Here is a 20520-nt window from a genome sequence, read left to right on the forward strand (position 1 = left end):
ATGGCCCTTTGGAATTGTTTCCTGTTCCTTGCAACTTCCTAGAGGGTTTGATTCATTTATTTCCCACCATCCATTCCCACCATTTTAACACATTTTCACAGGCAGCCTGCAATAACATGCCAATAACATGCCAACTATAGGGCCGGTTGCATTTGCTGACTCCAAGCAAAACAGAAATATACTATCACCCCATTGCTGGGTGACAAATCATACCGGGGAACAAGTCTAAATCCTTCCAACCCTTGCCACATACAGTGGTATCTCGGGTTACAGATGTTTCAGGTTACAGATGCTTCAGGTTACAGACTCCACAAACCCAGAAATAGTACCTCGGGTTAAGATCTTTGCTTCAGGATGAGAACAGAAATCATGCAGTGGCGGTGCAGTGGCAGTGGGAGGCCCCATTAGCTAAAGTGGTGCTTCGGATTAAGAGCAATTTCAGGTTAAGAACGGACCTCTGGAATGAATTAAGTTCTTAACCCGAGGTACCACTGTAGTGGTTTCATCCAAATTTTATTTAAATTAGTTGAAGTCCTTCCCATCATCCTCTGTACAGAAGAAAGGCTGCATTGCAATAATCTGTATTTGCAATAAACCCCACCTTTCATTTTGTTGAGATATAGTTTTCTGCCAAAGAATTAAACATGGCAATAAATTTGATTTATTAAATTTGTATACCACCCTTCATCTGTAGTTCTCAAGGCAGTTCATATAGCACAGGTATAAGATTATTTAAAAAAAAACTAAAAAGACTGAAAAGCAACAACAAATTTATAGTACATGTTAAGTCCAACCAAAAAGAAATATGAAAGACAAAGGAGTAAGTACCACAAATAATAATGCAACCACCCACCAAAGACTATGATTCCACCAAGGGCGAGAAACTCCCTGCTGACGTTGAGGTCCAGACCATTCAGATGGAAAGTTTGGAAAATCTTCTATCTTAGTATTTTCTCTATCTAAAGTTGGCCTTCCAAAAGGGAAACAGTTCATTTCAGTTTACCAGTCTTTCTAGAGAAATGCTTCAGTCTGGTCATCTGCATAGCCTCAAGGGGAATATCTGTGATTCCTCAAACTCCATTTGTGCTTCTCGTTCTTGTAATTCTATGGTCTGGTTCTGGAGTGACCTTTTCCAGGTCAGTCCCTCAGCTGTGCTCCCCCGAGGCATGCAGTGAGTCCAGGTGTTGTTTCCTTCCCATTTTACAGAGGGATGAATGGCCAGAAGTTCCTGATGAGGGCTATCCCACTGTGGCTCTAGGCAATTCTTTCTTATTACCTTCTTTACCCGGACCCAATCACAAGGTTGCAGATCATACAGGGTCACATCCAGAGGCCAGGACTGAGTATTCCTAAAGAGCATAAGAGTGAGAGTCAATGAATTCTGGAGTTCTTCAACATGTTCAGCCAATTTTTAATCTCCTCCCATTAGTGAAGCATATAGAATGCATAATGGCCCAGTTAACTGAAATAATCTTCCAAAGAGGACTTCATCGGGGCTCAGGCTTGTACCTACCATTGAAGTGATTCTAAGCTAAGTTTCTTCACCAAGTTTTCCCAATCCCACCTTAATTTTCCCAGTAGTTTTCTCAACAAGCCCTGATAACTGTGGGCAATGCAGTGGATGCAGTTGCTGGGTTATTCCCAAGGATGTAAGCACTGTTTAAAGAGCTTGATTATTGAAGTGGGATCCCAAATCTGGCTATGTTATTTGAGGACCTCCAAACTGGGGGATGATATCCTTCAGTATAGCTTTGACTACTGAAGCAGCACCTCCCTTTCTGGTCAGGAAAGCCTTGACCCATTTCAAAAAAGTACAAATCATTAAATCCACCACTTCCTTCTCAGTTTCCTCTATCCATGCTTTACTCAAAAGATGCTGATAGCCCTGGCATGGAGGCATATCTGCAGTCTATAATCTCTGAAGGGGGCCAAAGATGTTACTGGAATACAACTCCCATCATCCCTGACTATTTGCCATGATTGCTGGAGAAGACTGAGAGTCTAGCGACATCTGAAGGGCCTCAGGACCCAATCCCTGCTTCAGAGCAAGGAAGGAATCAGCATTGTGTCACACATTACAATTACCTGATGAGACTAATAAGATGGTGATTATTACTGTGTGGTCTCTCTAGGATGAGTGTCATGGGAAGTTGCCCCCAAGGCTTTCCGTTGTTCAATAAGCACATATACTCTCATCACCTCTAGAATCAGTTCTTTAAAACACATGTACACTCATAGCCTCTAGAATCAGTGCACAATATGAAGAAAATTCTGTTTGACTACAGGTAAGGCTGAGGTGATGCAATCAGATCCTATAATATACATGCTGAGTTTTTATGGGGAAGGAATAATCTTTCTTCTGCAAGAATAGTAGTTGCCATTACTGAAAGTATTTATCCACACTTAATGGGTTTTTTTTTTAAAAAAAAGGTAAATATCCATTTTAATGAACTTTGAACCTTTTGTTTTCAGTTAGTTTGAGTAGCTGGAAACCAATGAGTATCTAGTTGAGGATGCAGGGCTTACTAAACTGTGATTTCTGAATTTAGGGAGGGCACACTGAATGGAGTAAACTGCTTTAATTTTGGCTTAAAACTGCTTTTCCCCACCCTTCTACCTCTACCCCTGCTTACTCTACTCAGACCTCTGTCATTGTTCAAGATCGCTCCTTTCCCTCTCTCAATTTTTCTACATCCCTGCTTTTTTCAAGCCTCTGTTGTTTTAAATTTGACATTTTTCCATCTTTGCTTTCCTCAAACCTCTGCTGTCATTTAAAACCACAACTTTCCTCTGTGTCATTCAATCTCTGCTTTACTTAAACCCCAGTTGTTGTTTTAAAATGGGCAATTCCCTTTATGTCTTTCCATTCCCGCTTTACTCAAACATCTGCTCTTGTTTAAAACCACAATTTTCCTCTCAGTGTTTCTCCACCCCTGCTTCACTCAAAGTTCTGTCATTGTTTAAAATAGTCACTATTTTTTATTTCATTATCTCACACACATCTCATGTGTGAGATATAAAGGGTGTGGAGTCCTCATATATTCCATTGTAAGAAGGTACTTTACTTAAACCTCTGCTATTGTTTAAATCCACCTCTTCCTTCTCTGTTTCCTCTATCCATGCTTTACTCAAATGTCTGCCTTTCTTTAAAACCACCACTTTACCCTTCTCAGTGCCTTTGCCTTCTCATTCCCAGGTCATGGCCATGGCTGGTGTGCAACCTCCATTCTCTTTTGCTCCTATACACCATGATAATTTCATGGAAACCCAGGGTTGTGATGAGGCAGTACAAATCCTCCAATGGGGGCTGCATGATGAAAGGAAGGCATGGCCAGTTGGTCCTTGAAGAGTTGAGAGTGGTAAAGAAAAACTGAAATGATGGCACACACTCATTAAAGCCCCTCCTGTCTCTTTTTTTTTTTTTTTTGATGAATGTACACAAATATAAAATTAACTCTTGATTGGCCATGCATTTGCCTAATGTAAGTGGAGTTTGGTTCATAGTGCAACATGAAAAAATATTTTTGAAAAATATTTTTCCAAGTTATATAAATGAAAATCACATTCTTTTTTTAAAAAAAATTTAAAATGTTTCCAATGCACACTCTTATATTATCTCAGGTTTTCACTATGATTTTCAATGTTTTCTCTTATCTACCCTAATTTTAGCCCTCATTACTGATTGATGGTTAATCATACTGGAAGAATGCAAGAGGGAAACAGAACCCAGGTGTCTGAGTTCATTCTCTCAGGATTCACAGATCGTTCTGAAGTGGAGATACCCTTGTTTTTGCTCTTCCTATTAATTTACCTACTGACAGTGATGGGAAATCTGGGTATGATTGTGTTGATCCAGACAGACTCCCTTTTGCAGTCTCCAATGTATTTTTTCCTCAGCAACCTGTCCTTCATTGACATTTGCTACTCCTCCATCATCATTCCCAGGCTGCTGTATGATCTCCTTACAGAGAGGAAGGTGATTTCATACAATGAATGTGCAACCCAGATGTGGTGCTTCACCCTCTATGCTACAACAGAGTGCTACCTTCTGGCTGCTATGGCTTATGACCGTTTTGCTGCCATCTGCAAACCACTGGTTTATCCTATTGCCATGGCCAGAAACATCTGTCTTCAGCTTGTGGCCGGGTGCTACCTGGTGGGGCTTGTGAATGCTATTGTTCACACCTGTGGGACCTTTAGTTTGTCTTTCTGTGGTCCCAATGTAATTAGCTCCTTCTATTGTGACATCCCTCCTTTGTTGCGACTCTCCTGCTCAGACAACTATGTTTCCAAGGTTGTACTCTTTGTCCTTTCCACTTTTGTTGTGGTAGGGAATGCAATTATTGTTCTTGTGTCCTATGCTTATGTCATCTCTGCCATCTTGAGGATGCGGTCATCCACAGGCAGACAGAAGACCTTCTCAACCTGTGCCTCACACCTGACTGCCGTTGTACTGTATTACGGGTCCTTGACCTTCATGTATGTGCAGCCTGGAGGCATTGAGGCAGTGGAGCAAGACAAGATTGTGTCCGTCTTCTACACCATTGTGATCCCCTTGGTGAACCCCATGATCTACAGTCTGAGGAATGAGGAGGTGAAAAGAGCCCTGAAGAAAAGACTAAGCAATAATATCTTACTCCCACAGCCAAAGCAGTGAATATTCATGTGGTTCTTGTTGTTAAAATGTTGTCCTATCTTGCACCTTTGTCTCACACAATATTGGATTTGAGCCAAAATATATCAGAAGTCATTTTTCTGGAGAGAGAGAAAATATCACTGTTTTCCCATTTCAGGCTGGGTACATTCCCAGCGCTGCTGCGACATGCCAGGAATTGAACTATGGCTTCCTACTCCTTTTTTATTTGTCTCCAGAAATATATGAATAGATATATGAATATTCATATATATATGAATATTAAGGAGAATAAACTCCTTAAAAATAGCCCAGTGAGGGGTCTTGACCCCAGCCCATCTTGCACATATATCTAAATTTGGGTCCCCTATGTGTTGGAAGGTATGTATCGAAAGAGCACATGTGGTGGTCTTGCAAACATGTATACGAATTTTGAGAAGAGTTAATGAAAGAAATTTCTGAAATAATAGGCGAACTGTTGCCTTTAAACCCGTAACTAGGACTTTTATCCATTTTTGATTCGTTTAATACAGACTTAATATGTAATTCTGTGAACTGCCCTAAGACCCCTGGGTACAGGGTGGTATATAAATTCAATAAATAAGAAATAAACAAGCCACTTACATTTTCCCCCCTAATAGGAGCTGCTCATTTGACAATATCACAGGGCTGGAAGGTGTCCTCAGGTTTTTCTTTAAATATTTGGTTGTATAAAGTAATGCTTGTTCCCATTTTTGAGAAATTGACTTATACATTAAGGGTATATCCAGATCTAGGTAAACCTATGGATCTTTCTTCCATTTTGTGGCCATTTGTTATTTACCGTATATAATACGCCAATAATGGGGGTGGCAAGTCTCAATGAAATATGACTCTATTTGGTATTCATAACATTTGTTTTGTACCCATTCTGTATTTGGTTTTTGTTGTAACATCTAATTCAGTGTGTGGTCTGCATGATTAATCCCTTGACTTGACAAAGAACAAATGATAAGGTTCTGGTCCTAGACCTTTGTAGAGCTCTCTTGGTTTTCTGAAAGCTTTAAAGAAATAGCAGCCCTTGTTTTCATTGGTAGAAACCTGCTGGGAAATAGCCAAATGATTAAGTTAGCTAGGGTATTTAAAAATACAAAGACCAGGAAAAATTATTGTCTTGCCCTCAGATAAAACACCTGTTTAATTGGCCAAAAGCCTACTGAAGGAAATTTACTGCAGTTTCAATGTGTTCTTGTACCCGTTGAGGAAATTGATTGATTGTAAAGAGTTCTCTTTTGTTTTCTAGTTGGAATGTCAAAACATAGGCTGTAAACCTGTGCAATATACTTGGCGAAGGAATCAAACTTTATTTAGGACATTGATTTCTGGTAGTCATCATTTTGGAATCCATTAACTCCATTCTCCAGTCCAATATATACCAGCAGAGAACCCATTTGTCAAGTGTCAATCCTTATGTTGCAAATATGTATCAGCAGGCTTTGGGTGGGAAAACCCAAAGGACTGTAGAAGTATCCAAAAGACAACAAACCTGAGTGGCTTGGGGAAGACACAAAAACAGACCAATGAAGAACATGGTCAGTGGCTGGAATACACTGTTTGTGATCCTCCCTGCTCTTCTCCTTTGCATATTGGCACCACTCCACTCCCCCAGCCCTTGCACCTCCCAATTCTTTAAATCAGTGGTGACCAACCTTTTATGCCAGACTGAGCCCAATGGTAAATTTGGGGTTTTGAGTGAGTGAGTGAGGTGGGCTCCTGGCAGTAGGGGTGGTTCTTGACAGAAAATAACTGCCATGAGCGGGTGTAGCTTGAAAAAAATGGGGGAATACTACTGTTCCTATATACGTATGTGGATTTATCCATATTTAATGTTTTCTTTTTCTAGATGTTAACATCCATTTCACTGAACAGGTAGGTGAGGCTGGTGAAGTCAAAGACTTGCAGACAGCCTTCTAATACTACCTTTCCAAGTGTTTGCCTTATACCCCCTTTCCCTTTTTTTGCTGTTGCTTTAGTCTGCAAGCCTGGGGTTAAAGACTGTCTTACCACTGATATTTGTAAGCTGCTCACAGAGACTTTTGTCAGTTGAAGAATGGGGTTGAAAAGCTCTAAATAAATAAACTTGGATGGTGATAGAGGGTTGTTCTCAGTGTCTAATTTGAATTTTCTCAAGATGTGGCAACAAGATATTTTAATTAGGTCCACAGAGCATTTATATTGTTATGATATCCAAAAGGACTTCCAAAACCAAGTATAAAATCCTTGTTTCTCCATTGGAAGTCACACCCCCTTGACTCCTTTTAATATTAAGCCTTGACCTGCTAAAACTGAAAGATTAAACCAGAAACATGGACCATATCAGAGGAGAATCACTGAATGATCTACAAAACTTTTATATTTCATGCACGTCACTGCTAAAGCCACAAGGTAAGGTGCTAATCATAGACCTTTGTAGAGCACTCTTGGTTTTCTGAGAGCTATAAATTAGTAGCAGCCCCTGATTCCATTGGGAAATAGCCAAAGGACTGAGTTAAGGCTTTTGTTTTAAGCACACCAAGAGGGGCACCAAGAGACGAATTCATATCTTACCATCAGACAAGCTCCTGTTTAATTTGGCCAGATATCTATTGAAAGAGACTTATTGCAATTTCAATGCAGTTTGTGTGTCCTTGTACCCGCTGCAGAAATTTGCTGAGTGTAAAGAGTGCTCTTTTGTCTTCTTGCTCAAATAACATAACAGGCTATCAAACTAGGTAAACTATTTAGTGAATGGACCAGATATTACATATGAAATTGGTCGGTGACATTCATCTTTTGGGGACACTTTCCCTCCATTTCCCACCCCAATCTATACCAGCCAAGAACTCATTCTTCAAGTGTCAATCCTTATGGAGCCAAAACTGTAACACCAGCCATGAGAGAGGTGTCAGCAGACTTTGGGGGAACTGAAAGATTTGTAGACATAGCAAAAAACTAGCAAACCTGGTTAACTTGGGGAAAAATACAAAAACAGACCAATGAAGACTGAGCATGATCAGTGGCCAGAGAACACTGTTTATTCAGGGAAGGGTGGGAAAGAGACAGTGGGAATGGAATGGAGTATCCTGCTCCATACAGTTTCAAAGGGACATAGTCATCCATTAAGAGAGCTATGGCTGAAAGTGGGGTGTACATTGATAAAATACTCTGGGCTGTGAACTTACTCTCTTCACTGGCTAACCCTGTCTATTCTAACCCATCTTAACTTTCCACTTGCTCACCAGGTGCCTACAGGGCTGCACTGTTTTCAGAGGTGGGAAGGAGAGCAGCAGGAGAACAAAGCCCTTTGTGATCCTCCCCCCTTCTCCTTTGTGCCATGCTTTGTTGGAGCTGCAATCATGTACATGCACATACACACACCACCCTACCTCTCTACATTTCTCTGTCGCTCACAGAACACACTTATAAAACACTCCCTTATAAAAGCCTAGCCAGGCTTGCAGACAGTTGGAGAAACAATTAGGGCAACCATCTCAACTGTTTCTCCAACACTTTGGTCATTATGTAACAGGAACAAATGTTTTTGAAAAGCATATTTCCAATAATGGAAATCACAATTTTAAAAGATGGTTTGCAATGCACTTTGCTTTCCAATCCTTCCCCTTATCTATCCTAATTTTAGCTGTCATTCCTGACTGAAATTTAATCATATTGGAGAAATGCAAGAGGGGAACAGAACCCAGGTGTCTGAGTTCATTCTTTTAGGATTCACAGATCATTCTGAAGTGGAGATACCCCTGTTTTTGCTCTTTCTACTAATCTACCTCCTAACAGTGATGGGAAATCTGGGTATGATAGTGTTAATCCAGACAGATCCCATTTTGCAATCTCCAATGTACTTTTTTCTCAGCAACCTGTCCTTCATTGACATTTGCTACTCCTCCACTATCATTCCCAGGCTTCTGTGGGACCTTCTTACAAAGAGGAAGGTGATTTCGTACAATGCATGTGCGACCCAGATGTGGTTCTTCACCCTCTATGCTACAACAGAGTGCTACCTTCTGGCTGCTATGGCTTATGACCGTTTTGTTGCCATCTGCAAACCACTGGTTTATCCTATTGCCATGGCCAGAAATGTGTGTCTTCAGCTTGTGGCTGGGAGCTACCTGGCGGGACTTTTTATTGCCATTGTCCACACAAGTGGTGTCTTTAGGCTCTCCTTCTGTGGTCCCAATGAAATCAGTTCCTTCTACTGTGACATCCCTCCTTTGTTGCGGCTTTCCTGCTCAGACAACTATGTTTCCAAGGTTGTACTCTTCGTCCTTTCCACTTTTGTCGTGGTAGGGAATGCAATTATTGTTCTTATCTCCTATGGTTACATCATTTCCACCATTTTGAGGATGCGGTCTTCCACAGGCAGACAGAAGACCTTCTCAACCTGTGCCTCACACCTGACTGCCATTGTACTTTATTACGGGTCCTTGACCTTCATGTATGTGCAGCCTGGAGGCATTGAGGCAGTGGAGCAAGACAAGATTGTGTCTGTCTTCTACACCATTGTGATCCCCATGGTGAACCCCATGATCTACAGTCTGAGGAACGAGGAGGTGAAAAGAGCCCTGAAGAAAAGACTAAGCAATAATATCTTTCACCAGAGGCCACAGTAGCAAACATTCATATCGTGTGAATTCTTATGATTTTGCTCAGTCCTGCGCATTTGTCTGCCCTCTCACAACCTATCTATGGGCGATACTGGAGCTGAACCTAAATTTCTGAGATGTGATTTTTCTAAGGCAATTTCTGATATTCTTTTTCTGTTTTGAGTGGTAGAAAAGCTTGGTGAAATAAAAAATAAATGACAAATCCAGGTAGGTTTGAGGCACTGGGTGGGTAGGTGTTGCGGTGGTGGTGGGGATGTTGGTCAGGCTGCCAGCCCAATTACTGCTTTCCAAATACTGGGCATTAATGGAGTATTGCTTCTGCTGTTGAGGGTGAAGAGATAAGGGTTGATGCAGCCACCGTGGCAAAAGCATTGAATTGTCTCTGTGCTGAGGCATCAAAGCACTGACTTCCCCATGCCTGAGTCATCTTCTCCCTCTCCCTCTCTGGAACTGGCAGTGACACTTGGCATTGGGAAGGCATGTGAGCAGTGCCACCATGCCTGTGTTGCCTCATTGCGTGCTGCAATTGCTATTGCTGCCAGTGGCAGCAATTTTTAAATTCTTTTTTTTTTTAAAAAAAGAAGAAGCTGTGCTGCTGCCACTGCTAATGGTGAGCCCCACTTCTGAGCAACTGTGATCCCTGCCTCTGACAGTCCCTGCAGAAATTTAGTAAAATGGCCCACCAATTTGTCTATCCAGAAATATGGCATAGAAATTGGAGAGGCTATTTGTGCACAGCCCTATCCTATATATTGCATGTATTTTACTGTCTATACAACACTATCATTCTTCAACATCTGGCAGAATTTCAGAATGCAATTCTGATTTATTTATTTTTTTGAATAGCAAATCTTTCCATTTATTGCTCTTTTAGAATTTTGAGTTTGAGGACTGTTTTTGAGGAATTGATGTACAGCAGGGATGAAAAATACCCAGATATTATTGGACTACAACTCCCATTATCACTGGTCATTGGCCATTCCAACTGTGGCTGTGGCTTGCTCCCACCACCACAATGAGAAGGATGGATTAGCTTTGACTGGAGGCATACCAATCTGGTCAGTGGTGCTGCTATTGCCATCACCTCCCTCTGCCCCCTTTGACTGTGCACCATAGCTACACACAGGAGTGCTGACCTGGGCCCCCAGGTTATGAGTGCCCAATGACGCCTGTGATGTAACGTGACATCATGATGTCACAACGTCATGACTTCATGTTGTGTTGGTGGCACAGCAGTGCTTCTGAGGCCTTGCGGGGTCTCGGAGGTTACATCCGAGGCCTCACGAGACCTCCGATGAGATTTCCAGTTTCTACCGGAAGTCATGTTCAGATGCTGGCAGGGCCTCGGACATTGCTTCTGAGACCTCACAGGGTCTCCGAGGTCACATCTGAGGCCTTGCAAGACTTACATGGAACAAACACAAGAAACAAACAACTAAGACTGCGGCCAAAATGGAGGGTGGAGGGTGCACTAGCCAACTAAGATAAAACACGGGCAACAAACAATGTTTACTTATTTATTTACCGATTTACTGACTTTAAGGAAGGGAATGATTAATTGGCAAAGGACAGAGAAATGAACAGATAATAGGCTGGATACCAGTAGGCACTGGATGGGAAAACAAGACACAATAATTAATATAAATAACTACTAATGAATTAACCACTAATGTTAACGAAAGCTAACTAGGGTACTACTGCAAAGATTCACACATTCACACACATCACAAGATGAAGTGGAACACAGAATTGTAAAAAAACAACAACAACTATCTAAAAAGCTTTAGATAAAAAATAAACTTTAGCTCCTTTGATAGAGAACAGAAGGTGGTTCTCAGTGTCATGCTCTATTTACGAAATGTATTCTATTTACTGTTTTGAATTTTTTCAGTATTTGACAAATCAGATTTTAATTAGGTCCACTGAGCTTGTATATTGTTTTGGCATCTCAAAGGACTTCCAAAACTAACTATAAAATCCTTGTTTCTCTACTGGAAGTCAGAGTTCCCCTTGTTTCCTCTTTATATTTAGCGTTAACCATCTCAAACTGAAAGACTAAACCAGGGACATAGATCATATCAGAGGAGAACCACTGCAGGACCTGCAGATTTATTTCTTCTTTTTAACATCATGCACTTAACTGCAAAAGCCAGATTTCTGTGAGGCTGCTTTGCATGATTAACCCCTTGGCTTGGCAGATAACAAGAGGTAAGGTGCTGATCCTAGACCTTTGTAGATCTCTCTTGATTTTTTCTGAGAGCTTTACATGAGTAGCAGCCCCTGATTCAGTTGATAGAAACCTGTTGGGAAATAGCCAAATGATTGATAGGGTGTGTGTGTTTTTTTTAACTAATTCTGCTTGTCCCATAACTAGAAAGCACATGTCTGAGTGGTTTTCCACTTGACCAGTACTTTCTAGGCATGGATCCAAGTGATTTCCCCCTTGCCTCACTGCTTTCACAGGGAAAACCTGCTCTTTAGCTCTAAATCAGAACAAACAGTAATCAGCAGAAAACCTGATTGCTGTTTGCTCCAGCTGAGCACTAAAGTGGTTTTCCCCAGGGGAAATGCAGTGGGAGAAGAGGAAGTGTATATGGATAAACTCCAAGAGGCGAACCAGGGGACAAATTCCTGTCTTGCTGTCAGACAAGCACCTGCTTAAATGGCCAAAAGCTCATTGAAGAAAACTTACTGCAGTTCCAATGCAGCAGCCCCAAGGTTTGTAGAAATACATATAAATTTAAAAACCTAAGTGACTTGGGGGAAACCCAAAAACAGCTCACTGAAGCATGTGGTCCATGGCCAGAGAACACTGTGTGCTCTGAGTGGGGCAGGGAAGAGAGATCCTGGGAATGCAATGGACTATCTTCTACAAACCCCCTACCATTGCACTGCTCTCAGAGGGGCAAAGGAGAATGGCAGACCCTCCAATGTCCCTATTTTCCAAATATGTCCTGGATTAGAGAAGTCGCCCCGGTTTCTGATTTGATCCCACAGTGTCCCACTTTTCCTTAGGATGTCCCTATTTTCATTGTAGAAATGTTGGATGGTATGGAGTTATCCAACCCCTGAGCTGTCTAGCTGTCTAAAGGCAATCCTGTATAGGGAAGGTTTTTTTTAATGTTTAATGTTTTATTATGTTTTTATATATGTTGGAAGAAGCCCAGAGAGGCTGAGGCAACCCAATAAGATATGCGGGATATAAATAGTAAAATTATCATTATGGAATGGGACATCCCTATTTTCACTGGACAAATGTTGGAGAGTGGGGAGGAGTCTCTTCTCTCCTTTGCACCTTTGATGTCAAAACCTCAAAGAAGAAGAGGAGGATTACAACATGCTGTGTTATTTGGATCTTGCTAACTGAAGCTACTGCAGTAAAAGGAGAGAGCTAATTATACAGTGATAGTACACACAGGCATTTTCCATGGGAGAGGCAGAGAATTTGCTTTTCTTCCCTAGCCCATGTGCGTGTGACTTCCTGATACATATCATGTTGCAGCCAGCAAAAAAGCCTTGAGGAAGGAAGGAACCTGATCTACCAAAAGACCTAGCAGAGGAACAAAGTGCACAGGATCATGCACTGGGCTCAGGCTAGCAGATGCATTGCATTCTGATTGCTGTTAACAAGATTGAATGTGGGAGGAGAATCTCACTGAAGGAGGACAGGGAGAGAAAAAAGTAGCAAGCCACCTTTGGCTAAACAAATGGCAGGAAGGGATGGAGAGGGAATTCAATGTCTCATAAGCAAGGCTGACAATGCCCATCCATGACTCACCTTCTGTTGCTCACACATGCGGCTCAGCTAGATAGGTAAAGAAAAAGTGTTTTATATGCGTTGTATATGTGATGTAGCACTGTGACTCCCAATGGCACTGTGGAGTCCCATCTTTCCCTACCAGATTTCCCTGTATGAGTTTACAACGCGTTTAACTGAATTGCTTCTTTGATGTGTCTAGATCCAACCATGCAATCACCATGTACATACAGACACACATGCCTATGCATACCTCCTTACCTCTCTCAGTTGGCCCAAGGGTATTTCTCTGTCTCTCATAGAACTGAACACACCTCTCTTCCCCTTACAAAAGCCTTCCCAGGGTAGCAGACAGGCAGAGAAGCAATCAGGGAAACTATTGCAATCGCTTCTCTAAAACTAGAAGAAGAATCTCTTTAGGGCACTGCAAGCCCACCGCCACCTTCAACAATACACAGCAGGGCAGCAAAGTGATCCTTGTTTCTCCATTGGAAATTAGACTTCTCCTTGTTTCCTTTTAATTTTTAGTCCCAACCATCTAAAACTGAAAGATTAAGAAGGATCATATCAGATGAGAATCACCACAGGATCTGCAGGAGTTTTTTTACACCATGGACATACTGTACCTAAAAAAGCCATAAGCCTTTTGGGCTGCTCTGCATGATTAATCCCTTGGTTTGGCAAGTAAAAAAAGGTAAGGTGCATATTATAGACCTTTGTTGAGCTCTGTTGGTTTTCAGATAGCTTTTCATGAGCAGCAGGCACTGTTTCCATTGGTAGAAACCTATTGGGAAGTAGCCAGATGACAGATGGCTGAGTCCCAAGAACACTAGAGGATCACGTGTTCCCCAGGCCAGTTCTATAGACTTGATATCATGACTAGAAAAGAAAGAAAGGGAGGAATTAAAATGTGTTTGGTATTCACTTTTATAAACAAGTTCAGGTCCACAATTTCCCCCCAATATTCTAGGATGAGAAAAATTACACATGGGGAGGAAATGGTCATGGAGAATTACACCACAACGACTGAGTTCATCCTTCGTGGACTGACAGATCAGCCAGAACTGAAGATTCCCCTCTTTGTGATCTTTCTAGGGATCTATGCTGTCAGCATAATGGGTAATCTAGGAATGATTGTTTTAATAGGAATTGACTCTCGACTTCACACGCCCATGTATTTTTTCCTTTGCTACCTGTCCTTTGTTGACTTCTGTTACTCCACTGTCATCACTCCCAAGATGCTGGTGAACTTTGTAGCTGATGCTAACATCATTTCATTCCATGGATGTGCAGCACAGTTCTACTTCTTTGGCTCATTTGCAGGCATCGAGGGTTTCCTTTTGGCGGTAATGGCATATGACAGGTACAATGCCATTTGCAACCCACTCCTCTACAATGTGATTATGTCATGGAAAGTCTGCAGCTACTTAGTAATTGCCTCGTTTCTAGCTGGATTTATAAATGCAGCAATTCACACTTATTTCACGTTCCACCTGCACTTCTGTGATTCTAACATCATCAACCACTTCTTCTGTGACACGCCCCCTCTTCTTGCACTCTCTTGCACTGACATACACATCAACCTGATCATCATTTTTGTCTTTGCCAGTTTTAATGAATTAAGCTGCCTCATCACAATTCTTATTTCCTACATCTATATCCTCTCTGCCATCTTACGGATCAGCTCCTCAGAAGGGAGGTGCAGAGCTTTCTCTACCTGCGCTTCCCACTTACTGGCAGTCACCATATTCTTTGGAACGATCCTGTTCATGTATTTGAGACCCAGCTCCAGCCACTCTATGGACCAGGACAAAATAGTCTCTGTCTTCTACACTGTGGTGATTCCCATGCTGAACCCACTGATCTACAGCCTGAGGAACAGGGAGGTAAAGGATGCTCTGAGAAAAGCTGTGCGTAGGAAAGCCATGTTTTAACATGCTGCCTACTGGAAGACTATCAATGTGTGCTTTGGCCATGTTGGTGGTAGACTGGCTCTAGGACAATTTTATAAATGTATTGTTAAATGTAAATGTTATCAGCTGATTTTTACCCAGTACTGTTTAGCTCATGTTTTCATTATGTTGGGAAGAACAGACTGTTTGGGGTAGAGCTGCAGCTCAGTGGAAGAGCATCTGTGTTGCCTGCAGAAGGTCCTCTGGTTCAATCACGAGCATCTCTAGGTAGGCTGGGAGAGACCCCAGTCTGAAACCCAGGAGAGTCCCTGCCAGTCAATGTAAACAATATTGATCTAGATTGATCAATGATCTGATTCAGTATAAGGCAGCTCCTTATATCCCCAACTTCATCATAATGGAACCTAATGACTTGTAATTCAGCCAGGTATCCGGATCGCACAGAAATAACTTACGGAGACCTAGAGTCAACTAAGTTCTACTCAGAGTAGACTCATTGAAATTTATGAACCTAAGTTAGTAATGTGTATTAACTCAGGACTACTCTGAGTAGGGCTAGCACTGAATGCCATCCATAGGCTTGGATCCTAATTTCCTTTCTGTCAACAGGAGCTTTCTCTGAGTGAAGTTCCATCAGTAGCAACAGAGAAGGTGATTTTTGCCATTTCCCCATGCAGTCACTTCCACCCCTGGAAACCTGCTCAGGAGGGTTCTGGATCCTTCCAGAACAGTGTGAGGGGCTTCAATGGGAGGGGGTAATTGGCAAAAAAACCACACCCAACCCTGCACCTCTTTCTTTTGATCCTTCAGCCAGTCAAAAACCCTACGTGAATGAAAGGAGCCCTTCTGTCTGCATTTAATTCATTTGCTGAATTAAAATATGCTGTATAATTTAGTACAGGAGTAGCCAATGTAGTATCCTCTGGGTGTTGTTGAACTATATTTCCAATTTGCCACAGCCAGCATGATCAATAATCAGGAATAATAGGAGTTGCAGTCCAACAACTTTTGGAGGGCACTATGTTGATTACCCCTGAAGTATATTGGCAAAAGTCTTGTCATCCCCAAAGAAATACCAAATTGAAATACAAACTATTTAAAGGTTTCATAAAGATGATCTATTTTCTCAATTCTAGAAATATAATTAAAATATTTTTGGATAAAGCACCATTGTATTATTATTTTTTTCCCCATATTATCGATTTCCAGTTCTAACATGACCTTCAGTGGAAACTAAATAGCAGCAGAATTTATTTTTTTAATTATAATTATTTCATAAAATTTATATGCCGCTTAATTGTAGAAAAAGCCTCAAAGTGGTTTACAAAAAGATAAATTTAGCAGAGCAAGATGAATTAAAGATGCAACACAGACTGTATTCACATGTGATGCCACGTTAGGGATGCTCACTGGAGGTTTTCTGGTGTAAAATGGTACTCCACACTGTAGGGCCTTGTGAGGTCTTGGTGAGTTAGTCTTGAGAATGTGGGGACAAGAGGGGAAAATGTAATTCATTTGCATAAAACACCTGGTTTATTCAATAAAATACCTTACACTGAATGTATGACAAATATACATACTGCACAGAAAAAAGTATCCTTTTGTACAATGCTACACCATTTTATCATTCTGCTGGTAGGCCTGGAATACATAATGTATAATGAAAACACACAGGGAATCCTGCCCATTTCGGTTGCTGTTGCAGACATCAGACAGAAGATGGCGCTCTGAGAAAAGGAAGGAAAATAAGATGTTGTTTTGCATTGTGAATGTAAGCCTGTTCAGGGTGATTCAGAGCTCCTTCTGAGCAATAAATGTCCTTTAAGAAAACCATGATGCTCAGCAGTTGAATACTTGGCAACTCAAATCCAATTCAGAAATATCCCTCCTGTGAGGAGTGGGGCCATGCTGACTAGCCCACCTGGAGATTGCATGAACCAACTACCTCCTCCCCATCTGAGCATTTGCAGGAGAAAGCATTCACACATACCACTGTAAGGAATCATACATATATAAAGGTTCTCCCCTTGCAGACGTTTGCACTGTACAGGCCAATGTTAGAGTGTAGGCACATGGCAGGTGCAAGGTCTGTCAAGGAAGGCTCACACTCTTATGCACCGGCCCAATGTATGAGGGATACTTTTGAACAGAACTTCAGTATGGAGGAAACTGAGCTAACAGGATCTTCTTACCCTCTTTGAGATATAGACTTACAAAGCCACTGGGGCATGGGTGGCGCTGTGGTCTAAACCACCAAGCCTCTTGGATTTGTCGATCGGAAGGTCGGTGGTTCAAATCCCCACAACAGAGTTAGCTCCTGTTGCTCTGTCCCATCTCCTGCCAACCTAGCAGTTTGAAAGCATGCCAGTGGAAGAAGATAAATAGGTACCACTGCAGTGGGAAGGTAAACAGCTTCCTAACAGCGGTTTAATCATACTGGCCACATGACCCGGAAAGCTGTCTGTGGACCAATGCTGACTCTCTCGGTCTGAAAGCGCGATGAGCGCCGCAACCCCATAGTCACCTTTGATTGGACTTAACCGTCCAGGGGTCCTTTACCTTTACTTTACAAAGCCACTGTAACATATGTAACAAAAGGTGAATCACTGTATGATTAAAAACTTTACTGGACAGTATCAATGTCATTCTTGGGTATTGGCTCAGTTTTATTTCTACTGTAATCACTTTTAGTTTAACAACCAATCAATTGCTGTTTTGAAACTCCTGCACATCTTTGTCCTTTTATTCTAGTAAATTTAAACAGATATTGGGGTCTTAGGGGAGGGGTAGTACCTCTGGTGGGGGGCACGTCGTGCTCCTTCTGGGGTAGTTTATCCACCTTTGATCCCCACCCTGCACTTGGCTCTCACCTGTAGCTTCCAGAAGCTGTCAGCATGCAACAGCATGCAACACACCCCGGGAAATAGCTTCAATTGGCCAGCTAAACCAGGTGAGGGTAGCCAGTGGGTCTTCAACCCTCAGTGTGTTAGGGACTAGTCTGTCCCCTGTAGGTGAAGAGTGAAGCCCTCTAGGCTTCAGTGGATTGAGGGGACGAGACCAATAGTGGGTCCAACGGTCAAGAAGGGGGTGTAGAGGCATATGGGGCTCATCAATCTGGGAAGGCTGCCCATCTAGGGGAAGGGAAACTCTGATCCTAAACCTCTGCTGCCTTGTGGAATATTTTCCGGCTAAAGTAAAACCTACATAAATCTGGAGTGGAGTTCCTAAGGTGGTTGGAAAGTGCCTTGTATGCCTCCTTTCAGCAACTCCTGCAGCAAAGCTGGTGCCAAAAGTATTGCTTTGCCTTCCTTTGGAGCACATCATTGAGGCCACCTGCTGGTGGTGGTGGGGTCTTCTTCCTGCTTTGGAATGGCTTATAAAGGTGCATCGGCCGTCCTTGCCAAACACCCTGCCCCTTGACAGCCCAGGTCACTCTGCATAGTCCAAGGCAAACTGGAGTGATCCAGGACTGTCTAAGTCTCACCCCAACTTTGTTGAAGCCAATTCCCCCCCCCCATCATCCCATTTTGGCCTGGGAGTTGGCTGAATTCAGTGCACAGCCCTTGTGCCCAAGCTTTGCTGTTCTAAGATAAAAAGAATCAGACCTAACACTGCACAAATAGAGCTGTCATTGTCAATATTTTTGTGGGGGGCGAAACCAATGGGTTTCTCTGGGTCTATTATAAAGGCAGTGTTTTACTTCTTTATCCTTGGAAGACTTACAAGTTTCAGCCCCAAATTAGTGACTTATCTAAGGGCATTGAGGTTTCACTAACCTCTGTTTTCTCCCTTGTCAGCCTCCCCAGTGTTTCTTAGGGTTAGAAACAACCACTAACAATGTGGTAGCTGCTTTAAAGCCTTATTGCATCACCACTCTTGACAGAGGCAATTGTGTTTATTTTTTAGTTTGATGGAAGCTCTGAGACCCACTCAGAAATTGATGAAAGTGAGGAGTGGAAGAAATGGCAATGCTGGGCCTACCATGTTATTAGAGTTTGCTATGGTCTCAAACCTACATAGATGTGTGAAAAGTCTATGAGGAGTGAAGGCACTGGATAGCACCTTCCTTTGCCCATGGCTTCCCATCCCCAAGTCTGCCAGACATGCATACATTGGATGTCATGTTTGAATAGCTACACACAGCTCCAAAATCATAATGACCATTCTATACAACACATGTCCTTAAAATCAGAGATAATAATGGGATGGGCAGCTCTAATTTGAACAACTAGGCTGCTATTTTTCAGTAGCAGTTCCATTTCATTTGTAATGTCCACTTCTGTCTTTAGACTATATAAATGTACAATGTAAGAGCAAGCCAGCTTCCCACTTTATAAGTATCAGCAAGTGCAGGTGCCATAAACTGCAATATTAGTTTAATCTGAAACTAGCTCTGATCAAAAATGATCAAGAGCTGAACCCATTCTGCTGCAGTAGTTGACCAACATGGTTACTTGCTGCGTAATGCCTTTGGCATTACAAGCAGAACAGAAACACACAACACTCACAACAGTTCTTTATATAAGCATATACTTCACACTATTTATGGAAATAAATAATAGTGGATATTAACCTTTAAATAAGGAATTAATGGACATTATCGTTTACGGTGTATATTAGTAAAATACTTCCCTACCAGTCTCTTCATGGCACCCTTGACCTCCTTGTTCCTTAGGCTATAGATCAGTGGATTCAGCATGGGAATCACCACTGCATAAAACAAAGATACTATTTTGCCCCGTTCTGGGGACAGGCTAGAAGGACGCCTGATATACATGACGAAAACTGTCCCATAAAAGAGGGTAACCGCCATCAGGTGGAAGCCACATGTGGAGAAAGCTTTGTACCTACCCTCAACAGAGGGTATCCTCAGGATCGTAGAGAGAATGAAAATGTAGGAGATTAGAATAACAGCTAGGGAGCTGATGAGGTTGAAACTGGCAGAAAGTAACATTAGGGTCTGTTTGACATGGGTGTCAGAGCAGGACAGTTTCATGAGAGGTGGGTCAGCACAGTAAAAGTGGTTGATGACATGGGAGCCACAGAAGGTCAGGCGGAAGGTGAATATGGTCTGTATCATGGCATCTAGGAAAGCATATGCAGAGGGAACAGCCACCAGCCACATGCAAACCTTTGGTGTCATCTTTATGGTATATGTCAGTGGATTGCAGATAGCTGCATACCGATCATATGCCATGACGGCCAGGATGAAACATTCTGTGAGACCCAGAGCAATGAAGAGATAACACTGTATCACACATCCAGTAAAAGAAATGTATTTGTGGCCTGTAACTAAATTTGCCAACATCCGAGGTGTGACATTGGAGGAATAGCAAAAGTCTATAAAGGACAAGCTGCTGAGGAAGAAGTACATGGGTGTGTGGAGTTGGGAGTCCATCTTGATTACTGTGATTGTCCCCAGATTTCCCACAACAGTAATAATATAGACCAGCATGAACAGAACAGAGAGTGGGAGCTGCAGTTTAGGATACTCTGCAAATCCCAAGAGAATAAATTCAGATCCTGATGTATTATTTCCTTTCACCATTCTGCTATGCATTTTGCCTTCTGAGAAACAAG

At 42.1% G+C, this 20520-nt stretch overlaps 4 protein-coding genes across 4 annotated transcripts; 3 read left to right on the top strand and 1 right to left on the bottom strand.

The window, feature by feature from the left end:
• Window positions 1–3706: 3706 nt before the first annotated feature.
• LOC310851603 (olfactory receptor 5AR1-like) lies at window positions 3707–4657 on the top strand (the record flags this gene model as incomplete). Its single annotated transcript, XM_083754174.1, has 1 exon — window positions 3707–4657. The coding sequence occupies one exon, from the start codon at window positions 3707–3709 to the stop codon at window positions 4655–4657; it is 951 nt and encodes a 316-aa protein (XP_083610300.1).
• A 3671-nt stretch (window positions 4658–8328) lies between these two features.
• Window positions 8329–9276, top strand: LOC310826519 (olfactory receptor 5AR1-like; the record flags this gene model as incomplete). Its single annotated transcript, XM_083701559.1, has 1 exon — window positions 8329–9276. The coding sequence occupies one exon, from the start codon at window positions 8329–8331 to the stop codon at window positions 9274–9276; it is 948 nt and encodes a 315-aa protein (XP_083557685.1).
• A 4722-nt stretch (window positions 9277–13998) lies between these two features.
• On the top strand, window positions 13999–14961 carry LOC310826468 (olfactory receptor 5AP2-like; the record flags this gene model as incomplete). The annotated part of the gene is made up of 1 exon (XM_083701407.1): window positions 13999–14961. The coding sequence occupies one exon, from the start codon at window positions 13999–14001 to the stop codon at window positions 14959–14961; it is 963 nt and encodes a 320-aa protein (XP_083557533.1).
• Window positions 14962–19537: 4576 nt separating this feature from the next.
• On the bottom strand, window positions 19538–20488 carry LOC310851609 (olfactory receptor 5M11-like; the record flags this gene model as incomplete). Its single annotated transcript, XM_083754186.1, has 1 exon — window positions 19538–20488. The coding sequence occupies one exon, from the start codon at window positions 20486–20488 to the stop codon at window positions 19538–19540; it is 951 nt and encodes a 316-aa protein (XP_083610312.1).
• Between the last annotated feature and the right edge of the window lie 32 nt (window positions 20489–20520).

Source organism: Podarcis gaigeae (genome assembly GCF_964106915.1).
Source record: "Podarcis gaigeae genome assembly, chromosome: 1".
NCBI classification, from domain to species: Eukaryota; Metazoa; Chordata; class Lepidosauria; order Squamata; family Lacertidae; genus Podarcis; species Podarcis gaigeae.